This window comes from Platichthys flesus, chromosome 8 (genome assembly GCF_949316205.1).
Source record: "Platichthys flesus chromosome 8, fPlaFle2.1, whole genome shotgun sequence".
In the NCBI taxonomy this organism is placed as follows: Eukaryota; Metazoa; Chordata; class Actinopteri; order Pleuronectiformes; family Pleuronectidae; genus Platichthys; species Platichthys flesus.
In genome coordinates this window covers 7,341,088-7,365,355 of record NC_084952.1, presented here as the reverse complement: position 1 = coordinate 7,365,355, position 24,268 = coordinate 7,341,088, and the positions used below count along the sequence as shown (strand labels likewise).

The following is a 24,268-nucleotide window of genomic DNA, read 5'->3' as shown; positions in this document are numbered from 1 at the left end:
CCTTAAGATATCTTAATTTAAAGATGTCCATTTTACTCCAAACAAGTGTAATTCAGCATTAGGATCAACAGCAGCCTTTCAAAATGGAATAAAATCCTTTGACCCCACCAGAGTCACCATGAAGAGTTTCATTGATCAGGTTCACACTCTACAGGCAGTAAACACAAAGTACAAGACATAAAAAAACTGACATGAGTTTTTAATGAGAAATACACGAAACTGAAAAAATTGTACAAATTGAAATAAAATAAAAAACTTGTATTATTTCTTATAATTTCTGGTAATTTTTTACATAGACTTCTCCATTATTAACCGTTATCTGTTGATGTCAAAGCAGGATCCCTTCCCTGAAAATCCATTATATGACGGACCGTCGCCTCAGTGGTCGAGATGGGGTTTGGTTCATTGGTTTGGTTGTTGTTGTTGTTGTTGTTGTTGTGCCTCGTTCCCTCCTAAGAACCCAGACAGGAATGGACACGTTCTACAGAGCCCAGCCTCCTCACATGAACAGGGCCACTTCTCTGCCCTATCAGTAATACGGGTTGGTGCTCTGTCCTGGTTGTGTGTCTGAAAACAGAGGGGATTGTTTATTATTAACATCCTCACACATGACTGGGAAAATAAACAGTTTTGAAAGAAGCTTCGGACTCACTTGAAAGTTGCTGTTGCAGTTGCCGGACCAGAGCTGCGGTCTGCTGCTGCTGTTGAGTCTGCTGCATTCCCTGTCGGGGGAACTAACACAGAATCAGTGTCAGCAGCGACACACCAAAGGTCTCACTGCACATTACTGACCGTTGGAGGAAAGGCATACGAAGCAGTCATCCTGACATATAGTGATGGTTTTTAGTCAGTTTCCTGTATTTTCTTTTATTGATCGCCTGTGTTTGTGTGCCTCCACCAACCAAAGTTTAAGAAAGTCCATAAAGGCGTTCTTGAATTACCATATTCACAAGAATCAAATAACGTTGAAGTAGCCGTTACAAAGTTTTACTTATTATTACGTTTTTTCAGAAAGATAAATAACTTGTGTGGATGGAACCTACCATCGGTTGCTGTGGGGGCAGCGGCTGCATCCCCAGGCCCTGGTTCTGTGCCTGGCCCGGTGGCTGCACCGCTGACTGCTGCTGCTGTTGTTGTTGTTGTTGTTGTTGTGGAACCTGCTGTTGAGGAGGCCCTTGCTGTGGCTGAACCTGCTGCTGTTGCTGTTGTTGTTGCTGCTGTTGTTGTTGTTGCTGCTGCTGTTGCTGCTGCTGCTGTTGTTGTTGTTGTTGCTGCTGTTGTTGCTGCTGTTGTTGCTGTTGCTGAACTTGTTGGGCCTGTTGCTGCTGCTGTTGCGGAGAACCACGAAAAATATAACATGTTGATTTAAGAGGTAAAATGTCATGGCCTCTGACTTTAAAATTGAAAATCTATTAGAACATTTTAATAGATGTAATAAAGCTAAATTCTTCAGCCTGAGACCAACTCCGGCAATTTATAAATGTAAATTTATAAATGTCCGAATCAGTTACCTCCGACATTTTCTGAAACTTTTCCTTCGATCATTTGATCTGCACAATCCCCTGGGGCATTCTTCTTTTGTGATATGGGAAATGTTATTAATGAATAATGCAACACTCATTTTCTGGAATTGGGATCCAGACATGTTTCAGGTCTGGAAAAAAGCTATTGTTTAATTTGTTATTTTTTATGACTGCAGTTAAATCAGTAAGTCATATACATTTATGTTTTAAGGGAACTGAATTCACTGTTAAACAGACTTGGAGCAAGAAACCTTTCACTTATCATAAATCAGGTGATGAAACAAAAGCTAAGTCCTCTCGTCTTCTCAACTGCGTGTCTGTGTCTGTCCACTGATTTACTGTCCACTTGCATTTTTGTACAAACATCTTAAAAAGAAATTGACTGAAAAGACAGTGCACACTAACCGCCTCCTTTCCACTTTGCAATTTACCACCCAGAATGAATACACGAAGCCAAGACACAGCTAAGGACAAAGTAACGATCATTGAGTTACATACTCTGAGTGCTTGTTGTCTGAGGTACTGCTGCTGTTGCTGTTGCTGTGCTGCTTGTTGCTGCTGTTGTTGCTGCTGCTGCTGTTCTGCCAGCATCTGATTGGGCCTCAAGCCTGGATGGACGCCCTGGCCCCCCATGTGGCCGAGGCCGTGCATGATGGGATTCTGTTGTATGGGCTGGTGGGCAAACCTGTGGTTGGACAGGACAGGGAGAAGAAATGTGAGGGCTTGTAGCAAAGAAGTCAACATAGAAACAAGAAGCAACGAAAAAAGAGAATGAATTCAAGCGTCTGAAGCTGGACAGGAACACTTGACTGACCTCTGTGTGTTCTGCATACTGTGTGCGTAGCCTGGGGCCTGCTGGTGAACATAGCCACTGGGCCTCGGCTGCATTTGCCTCAGAGGATCCACCACAGCCGGGTTGACTCCAGGATGAGTTCCCTGGAAGTTTTGGTTCCCATAGGAGGAGGGAACTATACCACCACCTTGTGGCGGATGCTGCTGCATCCCCATGTGTGATCCGTACGTGGTATAGCCCTGTGATATGTTCTGAACAGACAGAGAGAGAAATGACTGATTATTACAACTGAGACACAGAGGAAAACCATTGCTGACTGGTTGACATCAGGATAATTTTCAGGATGCTAATAATGGCTAGCTGGCTAACGTAAACATTGTTCCTGTGCAACTGGAACCTTGTCAACTCGAGTTATTCGGGTGTGACATCATTCTGAAGGCAGAGGTCTAATGGATCATAAGAAAAATGAAACCCTTACCTGAGTTGCCTGCATTGGAGTGTATGGTTGGTTGGGTGTTATCTGTCTCATCTGCTGCCCGATCATGCTCTGATTCTGAATGGACAAATAACACAATTCAGCAAACATTCAATGCCCTCTCTCCTTTTCACTCAACAGTCATGATTGTCTTAAACCAGGATTTAATTCTTTTCAGCAGGTGATTTCATTCCAAAATTTAATTCAAATTTAGAGTAGGTATAAATACCTCTCATAAAAGTGAAATCATTAGCAAAACAGGGTTATACAGTTTTGATGCAGGATGTTCAAGTCTTTTAGAAACATATCCAGAAACTTTAGTTTAAATCTGAGTAAAATTTTCAGGAATTACAGGGAAGCTTTTATCCCCCATAATACAATGGTGCTCTAACCCCAATGACCCAAGTCCCAAATACACTCAAGCTTCACAGTTGGTTTCCCTCCAATCTGCAGTTTTGTGATCTGTCAGTGCAGACTGACTCACCAGTCTGACCTGTAGCTGCTGGCGCAGTATCTGGCCCTGCTGCATGCTAGGCTGTGGCTTATAGCCAATTTGGTATTGCTTGTCCATTCCCATAATGCCGGGCATGCTCCCCTGCATGCTGGGCATCATGCCTGGGTAGCTGGGCCGAGTCGGCATCATTTTGTTCATTTGTGGGTTGCGGGCAGGTCTGTACGGAGGCTCCAACCCAGGACCTCCTGTGGAAGAAGCAATATTAGGTCAACCACAATCTCAAATGGTATTTAAGATGATGTCCTTTTGAACTAATATATATGCTGGGAGCTGACCTGGAGGTAGAGGCTGGTTCTGTGTGTACATGTTCATGGCCTGCTGACTGTACTGCATTCTGCCATATGGGTGGTTCTGCATCATCTCAGGGGGCATGCTCGTCCCGTAGCTCACACCACTTTGTGTGCGGTTCACATAGTCCTGGTGAGAAAAAGAACAAAGTCTATTTTTGGAAGAGTAAACAAAAAACATCAGGAGTGCCTGTCAGTAAAACCTTCTTATTCTATCATGATTAATAGCAGACATAGCTGACCTCAGTCTTGGCAGAGGGAGTTTTCTTCTTCTTGTTGGATTTCTTCTTGTTGGAGTCAGGCGGCACAGCCGGCACATTCTTCTCTGGCTTCACTGCCTCCATCATCTTCTTCTCCGGCTCCTGGGAGACAGGCGTCAGCGGCTCCTCCTCCTCAGGGGGCAGGGGGAGCGGCTCCAGGTAATAGCTGCGAGGTTTGGGCTTCAGGTGGGTGTGGTAGAGCAGGAAACGCTGCTGCTCCTCAAATTTAGTGACCTTGCGGTCCACACGCACAGTACCGAACCAGCCCCAAGAAAGAGGGGCGGAATGTTTGAGACCCTCAAAGACGTCCCACGGAGAAATCTTCTGTTTGGTTGAAACTTGAAGGCCCTGATGGGACAAAGATGTTGCATCATTCAATATGTACATGATATTCTGTCCTCAATTTAGAAGATGGCACTTCCCAGATGTAAACACATTCCCTGTGTGTAAAATTGCATTATGGTAAACAACATGGAGTCTGTGTGAAAGGCTTGGATTGAATGGCTCTATTACATGATAACATCCTGCTTTGATGAATCAGACTAATACTTCGGGTTGAGCTCAATGAGCATGTGATGAATTCGCCCTACCTCCTTCTCAAAGCCGGCGATCTTGTTGCCCTTTGTGTCGATGAGCGACCCCTGAGGTTCACAGGTGATGACATCACGGGTTTGCTTGGGCAGCGGCAGCAGCTGGCGAACTTTCTCCAAACTTTCCGACTGTCGATCCCCAAGTTCTTTCTGTGGAGATAAAACAGGAACATTGTAGAACAACCGTACTCAGCTAATCAAGACAGATGCATTTTAAATTAATATTTTCCCCTCTTTTCCATGGTCTGTTACATTTTTAACAATTTGTTAATGTGATTATTTTGGCTATAGAGATTCTACTGTGTGTCGTTTAACCTCTACTCATTTTTAGCTGGCCGTGCTGAAGCCAATTTAGCACTCCTCTTACTTCAGAACGAAAAATGGCCAAAATCAAATGGTCCTCGACTTGAAACGCAACCAAACCTCTTGGCAGCGTTAACAGTCAAATGAATACAGGGATACGATCACATTTTATAGGTAAGAGATTCTCTTGGGGCTGAAATGGTTGTGCTGTTCTTACCCTGAGCTTCTTGACCAGGTTCATATAGGCTCTCTTATTCTCCTCCATGCTGCCCTGAGAGATACTGGACATATCAGCAGCCAGTGTGCCGTTAATCAGCACACTCAACATGTCCAGCACGGTTGTGAAGAGCTCACTGTTGGAGAGAAACAAACAGAAGTCATGAGGATCAAGTGAATGTTAATAGTACTGGTGGAAATTTGTGTATAGCAATAATTATTAGATGAATGCTGAGTAAAGTGCACTTTGGAATGGGGGCTTTCTCTCACTTATTTGACTGCATGTCCACTGTGCCGCTGCTGATGATGTCGAGGAGTAGTACCGCCCACTCGGTGGTCTGCTGGGTGCTGCGCTGCACCGTGTCAAACATACCACCCACCTTTGTGAGGAGAGGAAAGACAACCGTCAGTCGACTCATGACATGTTTAGTCAAACACAATAATGGAATCTGAATTCACTCCATTCACTGGACTGACAGTATTTGGTCACATAAGTAGGGTTTACAGAATCAAACTAAAGATTCAAGAAGATGATTGAAAACACAGAGTTCTAATTGTTATACCCTTTTCATGGAAGCGTGGGTTAATTTAAGTTTTTAGTTCTGGTCTTCCCATGAATATACAGAATACTTAATGCAACCTGGACCCAGTGAAGTAGAAGTGAACAGATGGACTAGAAGGTAACTTTATTCTAAAACCTACACTTGCACATTACAAGCAGATGAGCTTCTGAGTTACTGTAGCTTGTACCTATGGGTTTAATGATGCTGATTTAAACTTCACGCAAGTACTGGAAAGTCTCCAGCGCACCAAACCTTCAAAACAATTCAAATTAGTTTATTGGTATAGACAAAACAAAAAATATAACAATTGTTTAAGACTTTCCTACTAATTATTTGAATACTTCCGAAGCCTTTTTAAGGTGAGGGTAAAACAATTTATACAGATTCAAATACCACAGGGATTTTGTTCTGTAAGGCTGATTCTTACCAGATTCAGACGTAGTTTCAGAGCCTCGTGCATCATCTGCTTTGCCTTGCAGTCATCCTGGTACTGGTCTTCCCTCCAGTTGGTGACAATCTGCTGCACTTGGCTGTAGAGCGAGGTGAGAAGACCTTCCCTCTGTTCATCCTGCCCCTTCAAGCAGGTCAGCACCAGAGACAGGAACGGCTGCTGGCTCAGCAGAGACATACTGGAAGAAGGAAACACCAACTTTAATAAAGATGAAATCATGCTCACGTCATTGGCTTAGTGGCTTTGTGATATTTGTTATTGTAGCTTCCATAGCCTTGGACAGCAAACTGGAAACATCCTTTCAACCATACAGTTTGTAATGTATCGAAGAAGCAGGTGAAAAATGAGCTGGCAACTTACCTTTTCTGTTTCTGCCTGTCCCTCTCTTTACGCGATGAAGAGCCCAGGTGCTGTCCTTTCTCCAGCTCCTCTCCGGCTGCCTTCAGCACATGGCCCTGAACTGAGGTGGGCAGCTTGGCTATCAACGGCGCCACCAACCAAACACCTGACCGCTCTGAAGAGCTGCAAATCCAAAGCACACAAGCACAATGAGGCCTCAATAAAACCGACCCTCTGTGTGGAATTACGTTTTCTACAAATGAGTTGCAATGAATCCAAAAGCAGACTAATTGCAAAAGGGTTTAAAAGCTTAAATATACACTAGACTTCAAAATTAAATAAAACAACGTAAAACACACTTGAATGAAAGAAAAAGAGAGACAAATCACCTAAGGAGATGGACACACCTTAAAATAGGTTTTATCTTGTTTGTGGTGGTGCTGTTGTTGGATCCTGAGCCGCCTTGGGCTGCAGCTCCGTTCCCTGAGGGGTTATTGGAATTCATCTCAGCGGATTTCTGAAATACCTCAATGGTGGCCTTGGCTATGTTCTCCAGCAGTGAGTAGAGCTCCTATTGAAACAAATAAATGAGTGGTTTTAAAATGAGGAGGAATAAACATTCATATTTCATCCTTGCACCCAAAACCATAGCTCACATTGTTCGTGCTCTGTTTGATCATCAGCTGCAGCTCCAGGGATGACTGCCTCATCGTCCATTGGTCCATGTTCTATAAAAGACAGAGGATCACTTTTAGTTATATTTACTTTGCACTATTCTTATCAAAAGTCAGCTGCATAGTTCACGGCACTGATAAAGACACCTTCTCAACCGCTGACTGAGCCAGCAGGGGGCAGCAAAACCTCACAGTTCTGTACATGTATAAATCTGTCATAATTTGCTCAAAAACACAGTTTGAATTCTAAGTTTTCTACCTGTAAGATGCGTTTGATTCGCTGTCTCTGTGGGTTGTCGCCATCGTCAGTGTCCAGCTGGCGGTGAGGATAGCAAATTAGCTGCAGCAGCCGCTGGGCCTGAATGTTCACCAGCACCGGGTCCTGGAGGGCGCTGCTGTCCTCAGACAGAGATTTCAGGCAGCGCTCTCCAACCCATTCCTTGTGGGGAGAGGGAGAGGGAGGGAAAGCAGGGGAAGGAGGGAAAAGTGGCAGAATGTGGAAGTGGTCGGTAAATTACATTTTTTATCATGAGGAGGTGAATCACTCCGTCTCGGTTTGGAGAGCAAGACTTCAGTGACAACACGGCTCATAGAAGCTGTAGAATCATGTGACCTCTTGATCCATGCAAAACAAGCATAAACAAGGCTGAGTGGGTGTTGATGGAAACAGGGCTATGGCTCATTTCTCAGGGAATAGAAGTGCACGTCAGAGCCTTGCTGGGCAAACATAGTGAGATGTGTCTGAAGTCTCTTCAGGTCTCACAGCACGTTCAGCCCTCTGAGCAGCTGCCAGCTCTCTCTCTCTCTTTCTCTGTCTGTCACTGGCCTTCATATTCATGTGGCATAAGTAACATCTGGTGCAAAAAATGATCTCATATACGCTTTTTATACATCTTTGGATTACTGCATTTACAAGCACCTTAGCAGGAGCTTATATTTGTAATAAATTGCACGTTTGCTGTTTCTATGTCGGCCCCAAAAAGCTTCCACACGGAAAATCCGAAAGCCCTAATAATAATAATGAGCATGAAAATGAATCTTACATCTGTCACCAAGTAGTTACAACTCATTGGTTACACACTGACTGATGCAGCAGGGCATTTTATTGCCTCAATTTCATTCACCAGATTTCAAATCATATTCTCACCTGCTGGCAGATCGTCTTCAGAACATACTTGGCGTACACATCCAGGCTGGCCGTCTCTATAGAGACGTTGCGCCCCTCAGATATGTCATCGAGGCCAGCGGGGTGCGACAGGCCAGAGCCTCTTAGCTCAGCATCGCCTGAAACATGAAGACACCAAGATAAGTTAATAAGGGAGATCTCAGAGCTTTGAGCAGGAAAACACACTCATTATTAAAATAGTTTTTTAATCCAACAGCTCCTGACCTTGAATTATTAATATGACAGCGCTACAAAGACTCTTACCCAGCATGAAGACGGCTTTTAGGACCGCAAATACTGCTCCAACGACAATGCTGTTCTGAGAGGCAGCAAGAAGGTGGCGATCACAAGACGACCGAATACCAACTGAGGATTTATCTGAAAAGTCACAACACCAGTACAGGATAAAAAAAAAGCCCCCAATAAAGTAGAAACAAAAGAAAAATAATGATTTGTCTTGTTACTACTACCTGACTTCACACCATCTTGGGGGACGGGGTTGCGCTGTGGTGTTTTGAAAAGGTGCAGTAGAATCCTGCAGGTGAGTCTGGCTCCTGGCTCTGAGTCTTGCTCGCTGCAGGCTGAAGGTAAGTTCGGACAGATGAATACTTATCAGTTTCTTCAGGGTCACATTTATTTTACAAGGACATATAATCCATTGTATCAAAGCCCTACATCTAAATTGAAACCTAAATAGACGTCTTATCAGTCGGGATGAAGTGGAATGTTCTTAGCGCTGTTGTCGATGGATGGAGTGAGAACAAAGCAGGTTTCGTGAGCCAGAGCGGCTGGCATTTGAAATGTGTAGTTGTGTTATAAAACCAGCCAATCCCAACCAAACAGCATGGCTGAGTGGGGCTTTGTGTCCATGCTGTGAGAAGAAAGATTAACAGCAGGGAGAGAGAGAGGCTCTGCTCTCACCGGGGCAAGAAGCACATTGAGGTCTCATGGACCCAGATCAAATATGCCGTGTTTAACCTCGTCTCTGGGAGAAGAGATGTATGATGGAGTTTGGTGCTCCTTTCTATGAGCCAGGCAGCAATGAACTGTTGACTAATTCATTGAAAGCTTAATGGCTCTGATATTATATATAGATTATAGAGATTATTCAGGCAGTGGCTCTCAACCAGGGGCGCTCATACCCCAGAGGGTATTTCTGCTGTTGACATTGGGTAGGTGGAAAAAAACTGAACATTATAAGATGCAAATGAAGTGCATGAAAAAAGTGGAAGTAATATAAATGTAATGTATATAACTAAAAGCACTGGGAGAATTTTTGAAAACGCTTAAAATATAAAGTTAAAGAGTGAAAGTGATGAGTTGAAAATGGCAACAGGCCAAATAGAATTCAAATGGTGTCATTGCGTCATATGTGTCCCAATGACTACTGTGCTTTATGGTTTGTGGTTTATTTTACAGTAATTGGGACCATAATATTCAAAATGACATCATGCTGTGTTAAAGACTTTAAAATAGCGATAACTCCTTATGAAAATGTTGTTAATTCTAAAGAACACAGGTTTCACTCACTTCCTCATTGGCTTCAATGTCCTGACCTTGAGACTACGTCTTTTTTCTATGGGAAACTCCCAAAACTCAGCGACCAATGGTTTTACTTCAGTCAGTCACTGGGCACATTGCTGACCATTGACCAATGGTATAATTTGATCCGAAACTCAACTCAAAGATTTACAGCAACGTAGCACTGAACCAGCCAAAAACTCTAAAAGTTGTGGATGCGTGGTTGAAAAGGTTCAAATTAAAAGGATAAATAGCTGAAATGTGGCACTTCTCAAACTGGGAGTGATAGGTTTAATGCAGACTTGACTTATATTTACCTGCATTGAGGAGGGAAGGAATGGCCACACAGCGAACCAGGTCCTCGAGGAGTAGGCACTGTCTAGCAATGAGGATGGCTACAAAAGTTGCCAGGGAATCATGGAAGGACAAATCGCTAACCTGAAAGACACGAGAGCGGAGATCGACTTTAAAAATAATATTTTATCATGAGAAAAGATGCTTTAGTCTTGAGAGTTAATGAGAAAAGAAAGAATAGCTATTTTAAAGCAACCAGTGGTAGGGATCAAAACCACAGTGATTGAAGAGTTAATCAAATGTGCTGATTCAACAAGGTAAGTGCTTGATAAACAGGGAAACCTACATCTACGTTACACAGCAAGTCGTTGAAGCCACAGTTGCCGTTGTTGGAGGAGCAGCAGAGAGCCTTCAGGATGCCGAGCCACTCTGCACTCAGAGAGCGACAATAAGCCGTCAGCTCAGCACACAGGATCCCGATGTCGTTTACCCTGGAAGAATATTACACAGAATTAACCACCGTCCAAGAGGGAGTAGAACACTGCAGCAGTCTGAAACATAAGCCCAACAAGAGTCACACACCTCTCAGGGTCTCGGTGGTCCACACACACATCCATGAGCACATTGCAGACGAAGCTGTAACGGTTGGCCGGGCTGTCGTTGAGGATCTTTCCCACCATGGAGTGGTTGAAGTTGTGGGCCGAGGGGTTGGCGATGGCCTCCATCATGAACACAGGATCCCAAAGCATGTTGGAATCCGACGGGTCGATGTTGCAGTAGATGGAGTTCTTCACTTTGGAGCAGAACTCACTGAACATAGAGGAACGCAGAGAATAGGAGGTGAGGGTGGAACTATGTATTGTACGGTGTATTTAAATATTTTGTGTGGTCCATAATTTGACACATCCCCTTTTATTAGATAAGTCAAAAAGGTATTTTAACCGAATAAAATGTTGATGAAGATTGACTCGTACCTGAAGATCTCCCCAAACTTGTTTTTGAGGTGACTGCAGGAGGTGTACAGATCGTACAGGTAGGCCAGGATGCAGCGTTCAGCAGAGGAACAGTCTGCCGGGTTCACACCGGATTTCACCACGATCCGCAACCTGTGAACACGTTTACACTTGATACACATGATCTACTTTAAAAGAACCTGACAGTTTGTAATAACGTTCTTGTCAATGACCGGAAACATAAAGAAACAGCCAGTCTGACTCTGTCCAGAGGTGAGAAAGAAATCCACCCGCCAGCACCTCTAAAGCTCAGTAATTACCTCAATAGGTCTTTTATGTTTAATATGCAGAAAAATCTAAATGTAAAAACAGCAATTTGAAGTTTTAGGGGTGGTTATGTGTCCAGTAACATCCTGGAGAAATAACCCAGCATATACTCCAATGTAAACAATAATATGTATAATGTTTGCACAAATAGAATGAGCTTTAGAGATGAATTTTATAGGCTTGTTTTGCTTTTGGTGTATATAATTTAATTTACTAGAAAAAAAACAGCAGAATCGAACCGAATTCCTCCAATATCGGCACCAAAAACAACTGAAAAGAGGCGTTCAGAGTCCAAAATTCCAATAATACAATAATAATCATATTAATTAAAGACTGGAGAAAGACTCGTTAACTTCAAACATCCTTTTTATTACTTTTATTATTTCACCTGATGTTTTACCCTTCAATATCTGTTTCAGTTTAATTAAAAATAGTATCTACAAAACCAAAATCCCAGGTTTAGGAGCCTGATTAAATGTAGTCTTGTATAGATTTAGATTTTTAGGAAGTTGTTGGTAAACACCACAGCTCATGAGTCACATACCCATCAAAAACTTGTGCTGTCTGCTCAGGGTTGAGGATGAGGCAGGAGTGGTACCTCCTCAGCACAGCCACGATACACAGACACAGGCTGGTGGTGTAGCTGCCCACCAAGCTGGAGGACTTCAGCAGCAGCTCGGCTTCCACCAGACTCAACTCATTCAGAAGCTGCAAAACGCACCAAGTCAAACAGTGACGATTAAACACAAATTAATCTGGATTTCATCCAGTTTAAATGACGGTGACGTTACCTGTACCTGAATAGCAAAGTCTATGAGGCCACTAATGTTGAGGGAATACTCCATGAGGTCAAAGATGAACTGAATGTGCTGGACGAGAGGAAGGTGATAGGACATCCCTAAGGCAAAGCTGGTGATCTGTTCCAGCACGTTCCTGGACACCTGCATGCAAACACATGATCAAGACGTTTATTAGAATTATAAAAAACGACATTTCCAACCTTGACTCTAACTCTAAGCTACAGAAGAACAAAAAGAAGCCATTCAGCAGAGCTCCAACCGAGACAGTCTAAAACGAACAACATGCCAAAATATTTTGTCAACCACTTGAATTTGTTTGTTGGGGGCGAGCAACTGCTCCTCTACTATGAGTGGAAGCTGTTTTCCAACGAGTCAGACTCAGAATAAGAAAATGTCTGGAATATTTAGACGAGGGGTGGAATTAGCGTTTTCCTGCAGTATTCTCACTTGGGCTCGCTCACACACTTTCAGGATATTATACTAGGGAAAATATCATGAAAATGTCTGAAGCAACAGACTCTGTGACTTACTTTATCACATAAAGCAGAGACAACGCTTGCCTGGCAGATATGATTTATATATCCTGTTTTGATATATATATATATTTAAATACATATGATGGCATCGTTGTTCTCATCTCACCCTGAGCAAGAAAGTGAATTATGTGATATAATGAGGGAAACTAACCATAATGCTATTTGAAAGTTGTTCTTCTGTAAGAAACTGAAAAAACAAATCCCTGAACATTATGAAAACAGGCTTAAGACATCCAGAGACTTTTAACATGTGTGTTAGTTTGATGCAGACTTGACCATGGGACTACTAGCAAGCTGGAACTAAAAGCACTTAAAATGCAGATGAAATAGTGCATCATTTGTCAAAGCGTTTTATGATGGATGGGTTATCATTGACTTAATTGCATTTGGGATCAATTGAATCCTCGGTTACAAGCTGGACTAATCTAAACTTAAACACATTAGGTTCTGCTGGGCTTTCAAGTTACAGGCACCCGAGTGCATTATCCATTCAAATTGTATTCACACATCTCACGAGAGAAATCAAATAACACTCAAATGACATTTACATTCAAATGAGGCACCTTGAGCCCTCTTGTTCCAGGCTGATTGTGTTTGCATGACTAAACCCTGTGGCTGGTGAGGCTGTCTGCTCTCACCTGCGACGTGACCTGGTGCTGGTCAAAGTGGGAGAGGTGCTGGAATTTGGAGAAGATATCCTCTGCAGTTGGAAATGCCTCTGGCTTACTCCTCTTCCTCTTTTGTCCTTCCTCTCCTCCTGTGTATGTGGGACAGAGGGAAAACAAATAAGAAAGGAAACAGCGACTCCGGACCGGTCAGCGGTGTCGTTCTCCAGTTCGGCGAACAGGCCAGCCGTGAAATCAAATTAAGTCAGTGCCCTGTTATCTTATTTCCAGCCTCCTTCGATTTGAAGCTTTACTGCAAGAGACACTGTGATGAAGGCACTGACCGTGAGCGAAAATTGTACTTTTTTTATTTCTGAGATACACAGTTGTGAGCTGAAGGTCATGGTGAACTGACAGGAATGGGCCACTAAACACTCCAATCCATGCAATTATAAGTCTGAAATCCTTAAATCACATTAATAAGGTCACATGTATCTGAGATAAGGTGTCTGTGAACAGATGAGAGCTATTAGCATAGAAATTGGGTGGATAGAAGACTTAGTAATGCATCCCCCCCCCTACCCCCCAGGGTCGATATATAGAAGGGAAAAAAAGATTGTTCCCTTTGAAAGGCCATGAGAATGGGAATACAAATGAAAACTATTGAAAGAGGAGAGTTCTGAGTAGGGAAACAGCACAATTGGCCACAGTAGGAAGATGAGCAGTCAGTGTGCATGTGAACAATGTTTTAGGAACATCCATGCATGATAAAGCTCATTAAATTTGATCAAATGCGATATACTTGGATTATTCTGCAGACAGATGGAGAAAAATCCACTCAATAAATCGAGGGACGTGTTCATAAACTTCAAAGCATCATTTTAATCCCTTAACGTGAAAAATAGGTCAAATAAAACTGATGAAATGTAATCCTAAACAGCAGCTGGCTGCCAGACAAACTGCTACCTGCAGCCCCAGTGATGTAAAATACAGACTAAATGGGAAATGTGACACATCAAGCATCAGTCAAAGGATGATAAAAACTGAAGTACCTGTTTCTGCTGTGCTTTTGCGGTTGAGAACCTTCAAGATGTCTTTGGTGATTTTCTTGATGGTGTGTCGCGCCTCATCTCTCAGTTTCCCGACGCCGTACAGGACCACTAACCGCTGATTGCACTCGTGACTGGCGCTTTCCTCCTACAGACGAAAAAAGACATGAACACTGTTATGAACTGGATGCACTTGATAACCTGACGAATGCTATGGCTCATATGTGGGAGGAGGATTTCTGAAGCTTCCCAGCCATCCGACGCTCACGCGCGTTAGAGGGTGGATACTCGACCTGAGCTCATTTTGTGATAGGTCCCAAAGGGGATTAGCAATTATAATAAAACAGATCCTGATAAAATTATATTATAATATAGACAAAATCATACTTGGCTTATAATTCTTCACGACAGCACTAAAATGCTGTTTAAATTCTACATGATCAAGACTGAAGCTCAAAGAAAAATCTGGTATATTCTAAGGAATCATCTATTTTTCTATAACAATCCAGAAGCGCAATTTACTGGGGTTTCTTTTGAAAAGCCAAATTATAAGTGCTCTCACCTGAGGAATGGGGAAGTGTGTGGCATACTGAATGTGGCGAGGTTGCTCGTACAGTTGAGGGAAGGCCGGGTCCATCCCCTTTTCCTTACAGCCGGCTTTGCTGTCCTGCTCCGGAGCCGGTTTCTCTGGAGATGGGCTGCCCTTAGACTCGCAGTGCATCGGAGGAGAGAACATCTGCAAAGCAAAAAGGAAGCTTAAATGACTCGGAACAAGGGCACAAGCAAATTGCTTTTTTGTTACTTTATATTATTATTATTTATATATATATATATAAATATATTTACTACAGCATTGTGCCAGGAAACTTAAAAACGTAACTATAATATTTACCTCGTCAAAATTAGCACTGGAGTTGTGATCGATTTCCATCGACTCCGACAGACCGGTATCCTGTTGAATAAAACATATGCTCATGTTAACCTTTTGAACCTGTGTGACTCAGTGCCACTGCACAAATTACTCATCACACTCCACAACACCAACAAAAGATGCCTCAAACGTGCCTCCATCTTGATACTGCTGCCTGCCTCCTGCTCCTTGCGCTCTGATTCATCCGAGGGCTCATCGCTGGGGGATCGTGGGCGCGGCAGGTGGGAGTCAGAAGCCAGGTCGCCTCGGGAAATGAGTGTGCACATGTAGATGTTGTGGGAAAAGACGTCGTGACGGATGAGCTCGCAGAAGAGCAGCACCAGGTTGGAGAACTCCACTCGCTCACTTTCATTCCCAGGCTCCGCTACAGAGGAGGAAGAGGATTTGAATAATTCAATAGCAGGTTTCCCCCGCCAAGTAATTCATAATAAATATGCACTGGGTAATCCAATATTAGACTGAGATCAAGTTTGACACATTTGAGAATCACAGGGGAAGAAAATGAAAGGGAAAATAGGGAAAGCTCACTCAGTGTGGGGGCCTGGGTATCAAGGAACTGCAGCAGAACATCCTGAAAGACTGGTAGAGTGGCAGCCGAGAGGGAGCCGGATGACACGGAACCCTTCTCATCCACGACCTCCGACTCACCACACCTCTGCAAACACACGACACATAGCAGCAGAGTGAGTGCTGCTCCAAGTAGAGTGGAGGAATATCAGCTGTTGATTATTAAAATGCACAAACTTAAGCACTAAGCAGACTAATATTCAGACGGGACAGTTCAGCTCCTGATAATTAGGTCAGTGGTTTAAATCTTGAGATGCCAGGACCATCCATTCACATGGAAACTAAAGAAAATTAAAGAGCTGAAGAAAAAAATATACCGTTCATTTGCATATATTTTACAAATCAAATATTTGCTTTTTTTACTGGTAACATACTGAATACATCACTTCAGGAAATTGACAAACGTCTAAATGAAAACGGGAACTGCAAGATTACGATTAAACTGCCTATAATCCCGGGTCAAATGACACTGCAGTAAACACAGGGGTTTATCCGCTCCGGCGCCGATCGGATGTGATGGAAACAAGAGACATGGATGAAGGTGTTCATTTCTTCTTTATCTTGGCAGTCTGGATGCTGTGGCTGCACATTTTCCACTGGGATGTTATGACTCAAACTGAACCTCTGAGGCGTTGGCATGTAAATAGCCATGAAAGTTTGTGTGCTGATTGTGTTTTACATCTTGGGAACAGTGGATCGAGCCGCGAGGCGAGAGAGCTTCTCATTTTGCAATGCTTTGGGGACATCGAACATGACTCATCAGGAAAAACAAGAAATGCAACTCCTCGACTGCCAATGGGAATAGAGTTAATTCCTTTTATCAAAAACCTGCATATAGCCACTAATTTAGGCCCAAACTTGTGAGGCATAATGACAAGTTAAGTTCATGCCAGGAACTAATGACAGGATCAAATGAGGTTTAATAGTGTGAAAAATGTTGGAAACTTAGTTTACAGGTATTTACAAGTGTATAAGTGGGGGAGAGCGTTGCCTAGGGGATAGAGCGGGTGTTCTGCAACAAGAGGGTTGCTGGTTTGAATCCCACTCTTTCCCATCTGCATGCCTAAGTAACTTTGGCAAAGATACTGAACCCCTGAAATTGCTCCTCATAAATGTTGAGTGTACTAAAAATGTAACGCGCTTTGGATAAAAGCGTCAGCTAAAATGACATGTAATGTAATGTATAAAGTCAGTTGAGGTTGTGTGTCTCTTACCTCTGCTTCTATTTCAGCCTGTCTCTTTTCCAGCAGCTTGGCCACCACCATTGCCCTGTGTCTGCCGGAACGTTTACAGCACACTGCCCATTCACAAAGCAAGGTCACCACGGCGTCATCGTCTGGGGACATCTGGACAGAAGTATGCACGATGAGTTATTCCGGTAAAACTACACAGATCCTAGCATCACAATCACACCTTTTAAATCCACATTTCAATTCTTGAAGATGATAAACAAGTTGCTCTGTATTTAAGTATTTTGGATTTTTATAAAATTGCCTTGTAACACCTTGTTTAAAACCATTTCCAGTGTTTTCATGCTTTGTCTGTATAAGAAATACAGTGATAAGAGGAATCAGTTCTTACTTCATGGCCTTCTTTACTCTGGCCCGACCCAAATATCCTGTTGTACAGCGAATCCAGCGAGTTGTTAAAGTCCGACTTCTCAAAGCTGTGGTTGTCTAAAACCTCCAGGGTGTGGAGAACCCTTCCGATGGTGAACCCTGGCAGAAGATAACAAAAACATTTCAAATGCTGAGCTTGTTTTGCCTCCCACAGACCTCCTCGTACGTGCTGTCAGCAGGTGTCTGCAGAGATAAAGGAATGGTTCTCTCACCCGCTGTGGTTTCCTGGCACTTATCAAATGACCACCTGAACTCCACTGCCTGGCCTCGCTCCTTAATTTGCTCCTCGATTTCTCTCAACTTTGTACGGACCTGGGGGGAAAAGACAAGTTCAGAAGATAATCCTGTCATCTGGAAAGTAAAAACACCCCCCAACAAAACAGAGCGAAAGGTACATAAACCACTGCCAGATCCTCGCCAGCTGTGTTTATTAAGAGACTGGTATCACTTAACATCTTGTCCAAACAAGAATATGGATTAGCATTGGCCAGCGTTAACTCAAGAATCGTCTCTTTGTTCTCAGTTATTGTTTTGTCTTATTTTCCCTGTATTAGTATTTTCTATGTGACTGTGTTTGATTTGTTATGTTAACTAGTTCTTCTGTAACTCATTCAATAAATTGTTTGGCTGATTATGTTTTTAAAGAATAAGAGTAAAAAAAAAAAAAACATCTTCACTATCAAATAAGGAATACAAACCAAGATATTTGTGCTCGAAATAGAAACCCCTACAAAGTGCTTCAAAACAAAACACAGTAAAGAAAGAACACTGCATCAACACGGATGCACAGACCTGCTGTGTAAAGGCTGTGTTGCCTCCTGGCATTGGTAAGCTGGATGGGGCGATGGGCAGGAGGTCCAGAGGGGAGCCAGTCTTGTTTCTGCTGTCTGTTAGGGAGTAATGCCACACCAGGGCACTGGGACAACACAACACTATGCTCTGGTGCGGCAAGAACGAGACAAAACAAAGAGGGGAAGGAAAAATGGAGCTAGTAAGTGAGGTGTTACTAATCCTGCCTCATGGTTTCAAACAAATTTATCAGAGAATGAAGAAAAGGTGTCACATATCCCATATATCGATTATTCATCAGTCAAAGTAAAGCTATAATACCTGTAACATGCAGCTGAGGCCAAACACCAGAGGCCTGTGCTGGGGGCAGATGTAGAAATCTGTGAAGGGTGTCTGGGGCTGGTTCCCTCCTGCGGGCTGCGAGGTCGGGGTGGGGGGCAGGGCGTTACCTTGTTGCGTCAAGATGCCGTGTTGTGGGTGTCCTCCTGTGCCAGGGCCTAGGCTCCCGTCGCTAAGCAACAGGTTGAGGCGGCGGGTGCAGAAGTAAGCCAGCCTCCGTGACAAGTAAGCCGACTGTACAAATTCCCCCGAGTACTGCAGGATGGAGGAGAGATTCACAGCATTACCCTCAGCACTCAGAGTCCATTAACATCACTCAGCATTGGAAACATAAGTATAATAATACAAGAAGAGGCTGCGGGCCGAAGAGGCCACTGTCAGCAAAGGTCAACACCGCTAAAAGGGCTGCGGACGAAGACACGTTACCAGTTCATGATGAACCGTTGACAGCTGACTGAGTCTGTTGTAATAAGGAGCAGATGGTGTGGGTAAATATGCACAGATATGTAAGTGTCAAGGGGGAGTGTACGTTTTCAAAATGTAATCCTTCAGTGCAGGAGTGATGACGGGAGACTGGTGAGATGATATGAAATGGACAGGAGGGGGGTACCTGTAGCAAAAGGGGCAGGAGGAGTCTGAGGAGCTCATCTTCTCCAGGTCGGACCTTCTCAAAACACTCCAACACCCACGTCAGGAACTCATGTCTGTCCAACATACCATCCTGAACACACACACAAAAAATATTGCATTTGAATTTCATCTAGATTAACATGATAATTAGAAGATTACATGCAACAACAGAATTCATTTACAGATGATGTATAATCACATCTAAATTCATCTTCACTTAAAAGCATCAGGATGGTCAAATATCAGAAATAGTAATCCATCACAAATTCCCTTTCTAAATCCCTACCCACCTAATGTAATGTGATTATTTTTATTAAATCATTGAGAATAATAATAATCTATTTACTCCTTTGCTGTATATTGCTCATAATTGGGGTAGAGGATGCAGATAAGCTCACATTAATAACCGCTAATAACTAATAACCACCTATTGTATACAGATATTATCACTTTGTGACTGAACACATCAGTGTGATTATCACAACATGTTGACACACACACAATGTTCAGCGGTAGAGTTCGGGGAGTGAACTGACCTGAAACATGAACATGGCCAGCTTCTCGTTGTATTCCCACTGCTTCATGGCTGTCTCCACATCAGCAGGAGTGGATGGCAGAGGTGAACTACAACCTTGACTGGGAAACTGTCTATAATACTCGGCCACCTTCTGAAGCTGCTCCCACAGGTACTTGGTAATAATCTGGGTCCATTCTACACACACACAAAACACAGAAATTGTATTTCAAAGGCAAAAAAAAAAAGAATAACCAGCAACATGTATTCTACTCCAAATGAAAAAAGAAAAACGATTAAAGCATAATAATAAATTGATTGCCAAAAGAAAAAATCCTCACATTACATGAGTTATTGTTACAAAAACCCTGCTTGACCTGCTTACCTATACACGGATCAATGACATGTCTCTTCTTGACTTTAGTTTCTGTGATGGCTGCATGATAAGCACAGGTCATCTTGATCATCCACGCTGAGCGCATGACCGGGACCGAGTACCTGGCCAAGTACCCAAACACCTCCTCCTTTTTGCTAAAGATTGGAACCTGTGGATGAAGGGACATTTCAATGAGCGTCAGTAATGATGACTGAAACAAACAATATTTCCTTCAAAACAGCAGATGTTGCAAGATTAGTGATACTCTTCCCCCAAACAGAAACAGTGCATTGGAAATGTTAAGGAGTAAACTGCTATAAAAAAAAATCTGTCAATATACTAAATAAACCCAATATAAACCTTATTACTACGTGTTAAACATGCACTGATATATCTACATTCAACAGCAAGAGCACTGGGCCGTGTCAGCTTTAAACAACCCTATATGCTAACAGTGGTGGGGCCATTTCAAGCTGTAATGCTGATTACAGAACAGCCATTTGGATGAGACCCACCAGCTTCTCAGCTTAATAACGTCCCACTTTCCTTAGGCTTTATATCATCCCACTTTCCTTAGGCTAAACCTGGATGCAAGCTCAGCAGGGGGATTCTGCATGGCACCAAGCTACATGCTAACAGTTAGCTATTGATTCCTCATGTTAAAAACCTATGCAGCTTATTTCAATGCGGGTGGGAGAAAACACTTGAACCTGAAGAGTGTTTCATTCTACACATCATCAAGCAATATGCTGGGAATTTGGTTTCCTTTCTAGTGGTAAAACGTTGCATTATGCACTGAAATATTAACACCAGTTCATTCACAGGGGGTGGAAATCAGCAGGAAACACGCACAGGAGGACATTGTGCACATAATTGCACTGATCATCCACTGACCCAAGCTCAGTGCAGAGGGTGAACAGTAAACGCATCAAGCAGCTACCAACCAACACGACACTGTTGACAAACAAAGGATTTCAATGGCGTTACCTTTTTAGCCAACTGCGTTAGCGGTTTCGTCCCAGCTAAATCCGTGAACCAGTTATTGATGGAGCTCTGTGACCTGGCTGTGACGAGCCAGAAATTATCCTTCTGGTTGACCTGTGGCTTACGCTTCCCCGTGTCCGGTAACGTGTTGTAGCGCAGCTTCTCTGCGATGATGCTGCTGAAGTTGGAGCTGATCTGCAGAAGCGTGGAGGGGGAAACGTGTCATGGAACAAATCCAACACACAGACACACAACAAGTGGCGGCCGGGCAGGGAGGGAGGCTGGAGGGCGAAAGGGTCATTTCTGTTTTACCTTGGATGGGTTGAAGTTGACATTTTTGGCGCTGCCATGTTCGTCCCCAGACACCGCCGGCTGGTTGTTGAATCCCTGCTTCACATTCAGTGCAGTCAACTCATCCTGAAGCAAACACACACAACCAGAGGATGAGCCACTCGGGTCAATCTGCTACATCTCTGACCCCTAAACCACTGCGAGATATAATAAAGAGAAGCTAGGGTTGATGCTTCAGTGGTTCTGCTAAAAACCAGGGAAATGCATATTAAATATAATGAAACGCAGCCCACATCTCGATCCATACACAACAGCAGGTTATTGTTCTATCAGGAGTCGACATCACTGCTCGGTCAGGCCAAACTCCAGCCTTTAAACAAGCGAGCACAGATAATCTAATCTTAAATAACAGATTCACCGGTTAGCTGTGCAGCCTGAGCTAGCGTCGAGTCGCTGGACCCAAACACCGAGCTAACAAACAATTAGCAGGCATGCACAATGTAAAAAAAGAAAAAAGCCCCAGTTCACATTCATTGGGCTTTGTGTGTTTTCGAGCTAAGCTAAGTGATGCTGGCGGCGCTTGGTTTTCACAGCGGTTAGCAGCTGTGCTAGTTTCGCCATCGAACCGGTTGTTTTTCCAAATACACCGGGGGAGCTAGCGAGGCGACTGACAACTAGCTGCTGTTCATTGTTATTGCTACAGGCCCGAGTCGTTCACAGGCAGCTAGCTTCACGGGCTAGCTGCTGTTAGCTCGCACAGCCTCCGGGAATCAGCGGTGTTTTCTCGCTTCTAAACGTCGCTCGCGGAGCTCTGTGGCCGCGCATCGCAGCACTCGAACCTCTTTTTGTTTCGGATCTTGCGGGTAGACGTCCGGAGGACCGAGTCGGGGCCGCTTCAACGGCCGGTGTTCGTAACTCAGGATCCCGAAGGCAGCCATCATCCAGCGGCATCACAGCCCGAGCTCCGCTCTTCCTCTGCGGCCACAACAACCGCGGTTACTTCCGCCCACAGCTTCACAATAAAAGTCGGGGAGACAGTTTAATGCACTTGGATTGACCCCCGTCCTTTTTTACTGACGCTCACTTCTGCAAAGAACAAAACAATAAAAACACCAGTAATGAAAGTAGCTGCATATAACAAAGAGTTATATATATAACAAAAAATATGTATATATATATTTTATTTTTTTCACCTCTACTGTATAGTTTTACATATGATTCCACTCGTGTACTTTATGATTTGCATTGTACTTCCTCAAGCTTTAGACATTTCTTTTTACTTTATATTTAGGGCCCGAGCACTGAAAGGCACTGGCAGACAGTGAGGCCCTATTGAAATTGTAAGGATTATTAGTATTTTTCTTTCAGGCATATTAATTGGCTTTGCGAGGACTTTAACATGCTCAAATTCGCACTTCCTGCGCTGAAGTGAACTGCACAGGATTCATTTAATTAAATTTATTTATATTTTTAAATTTAACTTTTATATATATATATATATATATATTTTTTTTTTTTTTCACAATTTGTTCTCTTTGCCCACAAAAATATGTTATAATATGATAAACCTTCACAGTTGAAAGATGTCTGTAAACATGTGGGAGTAGAAGAACAAAAGGAAACATGGGAGCAATGAGATTAAATAATTAACTTGTTTTTATACAATGCAACAGTTCATTAGCTCAAGTGGTAACAAATACCTGGACCTAAACATAGAGATGCCCTCTTTACTCAGGTCAGAACACACAGGAAATCTGAACAGTTCATGCAACAGGCTGCATTTTTAGTTACTGCACAGGAGCACCCCAGGGAAGTCGTCTTAGCCCCCATCTTTTCTCATTACCATCAATTAATATAACAGTGTTTATATTTCATCTCACTTTCTATTCACTTTCAATACAACTTGCACCAAAACACCAAACTAAATCCCTTGCATATAAAAACCCATCTAAATAACCCTGATTCTTCTTCTGGTACTAACTAATTTTAATCACAATTGAGGCCCAAAGAGAAAAAATGATCAAACATGTCACAAAATAGCAAAGATGATTGAAAAAGACGGATCCATTTTGAGACCGATCCATAATTCCAATTCAGCAGTTTTCTCAATGCAATATTAAAACAAATAAAGCCAGTTCAGATAATGATCTGGGAAGGTTGACTGACAGTTTAATACATTTCACTGGCAGACAAATAAACAAGGGGACACAAGCACACAAATCCAATCAGTCATGACATTCTCCACACAAACAAACTGTACATCCACACATTAGGGAGCAGAAGGACGGACAGTACAGAGGCCAGATTAAGAAGATTAGGTTGTGTAATGTTGTTGCAGCTCGTCAAGTGAACCCTGCAAAGAAATGCAACACCTCTGAGTTGTTTACCATGTGATACAATCAGCAAGTAATGACAGTGGTGTATAGATACTGAGTCCAGTGGTTTGTGAACTCAGTTGTTCATTATCACACACACACACACGCACATGTACACACACAAGTTCGAGTTCACTTTGACTTTCATGGATTTCCTGGAGACTTACTCTCACCTCAGCCATAGTTACTACTTACCTAACCTTCACCCTCACCTTAAATCTTAATGATTCAGGTTATGGGGGCCTGCTGTTTGTTCCCATGAGGAAGACAAGTCCCCATAATGTGAGTGTGTAAACAGATGTAAGTGCCCACAACATGAGTAACTCTTGGACCACACACACACAGGATCTCAGGATCCAGCATTACTTACTAAAGTGCATGTGATCATTTTCTCGCTTCAGGAACCATGTGCAGTTTTAACCTTTAACAGGTTACGCCAATCAAAGATCTAACTGCCCTTTACCCCATGAGCCAGGGAGAGATTTCAGTGTCACGTTGATGCAGAGCTGCTGGCAGACGTTAATCCACTGTTTACTGCCTACGATGCTTATCAATGTCTTCATCTTTTTTATTTCATACAGTTCACAATTAGAAATATTCGACTGCTGAACATCA

General features: G+C 43.0%; 1 protein-coding gene across 3 annotated transcripts; it reads right to left on the bottom strand.

Annotated features, from left to right (window-relative positions):
* Window positions 1-182: 182 nt before the first annotated feature.
* med12 (mediator complex subunit 12) lies at window positions 183-22,258 on the bottom strand. 3 transcript variants are annotated; one of them, XM_062393541.1, is made up of 43 exons: window positions 22,118-22,258; window positions 21,300-21,404; window positions 20,991-21,182; window positions 20,013-20,172; window positions 19,650-19,825; window positions 19,094-19,204; window positions 18,466-18,738; window positions 18,148-18,294; window positions 17,568-17,667; window positions 17,318-17,454; window positions 16,951-17,082; window positions 15,698-15,824; window positions 15,304-15,533; window positions 15,131-15,190; window positions 14,801-14,974; window positions 14,242-14,386; window positions 13,223-13,341; window positions 12,046-12,189; window positions 11,793-11,956; window positions 10,943-11,074; window positions 10,551-10,778; window positions 10,315-10,459; window positions 9,992-10,112; window positions 8,624-8,734; window positions 8,418-8,531; window positions 8,136-8,272; window positions 7,248-7,427; window positions 6,971-7,042; window positions 6,704-6,885; window positions 6,336-6,497; window positions 5,952-6,153; window positions 5,232-5,341; window positions 4,963-5,098; window positions 4,443-4,592; window positions 3,835-4,200; window positions 3,581-3,722; window positions 3,276-3,490; window positions 2,795-2,869; window positions 2,338-2,567; window positions 2,022-2,208; window positions 1,044-1,328; window positions 653-734; window positions 183-567 (listed from the first exon to the last, which is right to left on the bottom strand). In XM_062393541.1, exons 1-43 carry the CDS (start codon window positions 22,217-22,219, stop codon window positions 530-532), a joined length of 6,600 nt encoding a protein of 2,199 aa, XP_062249525.1. In that variant the 5' UTR covers window positions 22,220-22,258; the 3' UTR covers window positions 183-529. The 3 variants fall into 3 exon arrangements, with proteins under 3 accessions (XP_062249525.1, XP_062249526.1, XP_062249527.1); XM_062393542.1 differs by having other exon boundaries at window positions 3,285-3,490; XM_062393543.1 differs by having other exon boundaries at window positions 6,722-6,885.
* Window positions 22,259-24,268: the final 2,010 nt, after the last annotated feature.

Coding starts and splice junctions, on each gene's coding strand:
- med12 (XM_062393541.1), bottom strand. CDS start 22,219: ATGATGGCTGCCTTCGGGATCCTGAGTTACGAACACCGGCCGTTGAAG. Junction 15,825..16,950: donor AGGCTGAAATAGAAGCAGAG/GTAAGAGACACA, acceptor GTGTGTTTGCAG/AGGTGTGGTGAGTCGGAGGT. Junction 1,329..2,021: donor TCAGACAACAAGCACTCAGA/GTATGTAACTCA, acceptor TCTCCGCAACAG/CAGCAGCAACAGGCCCAACA.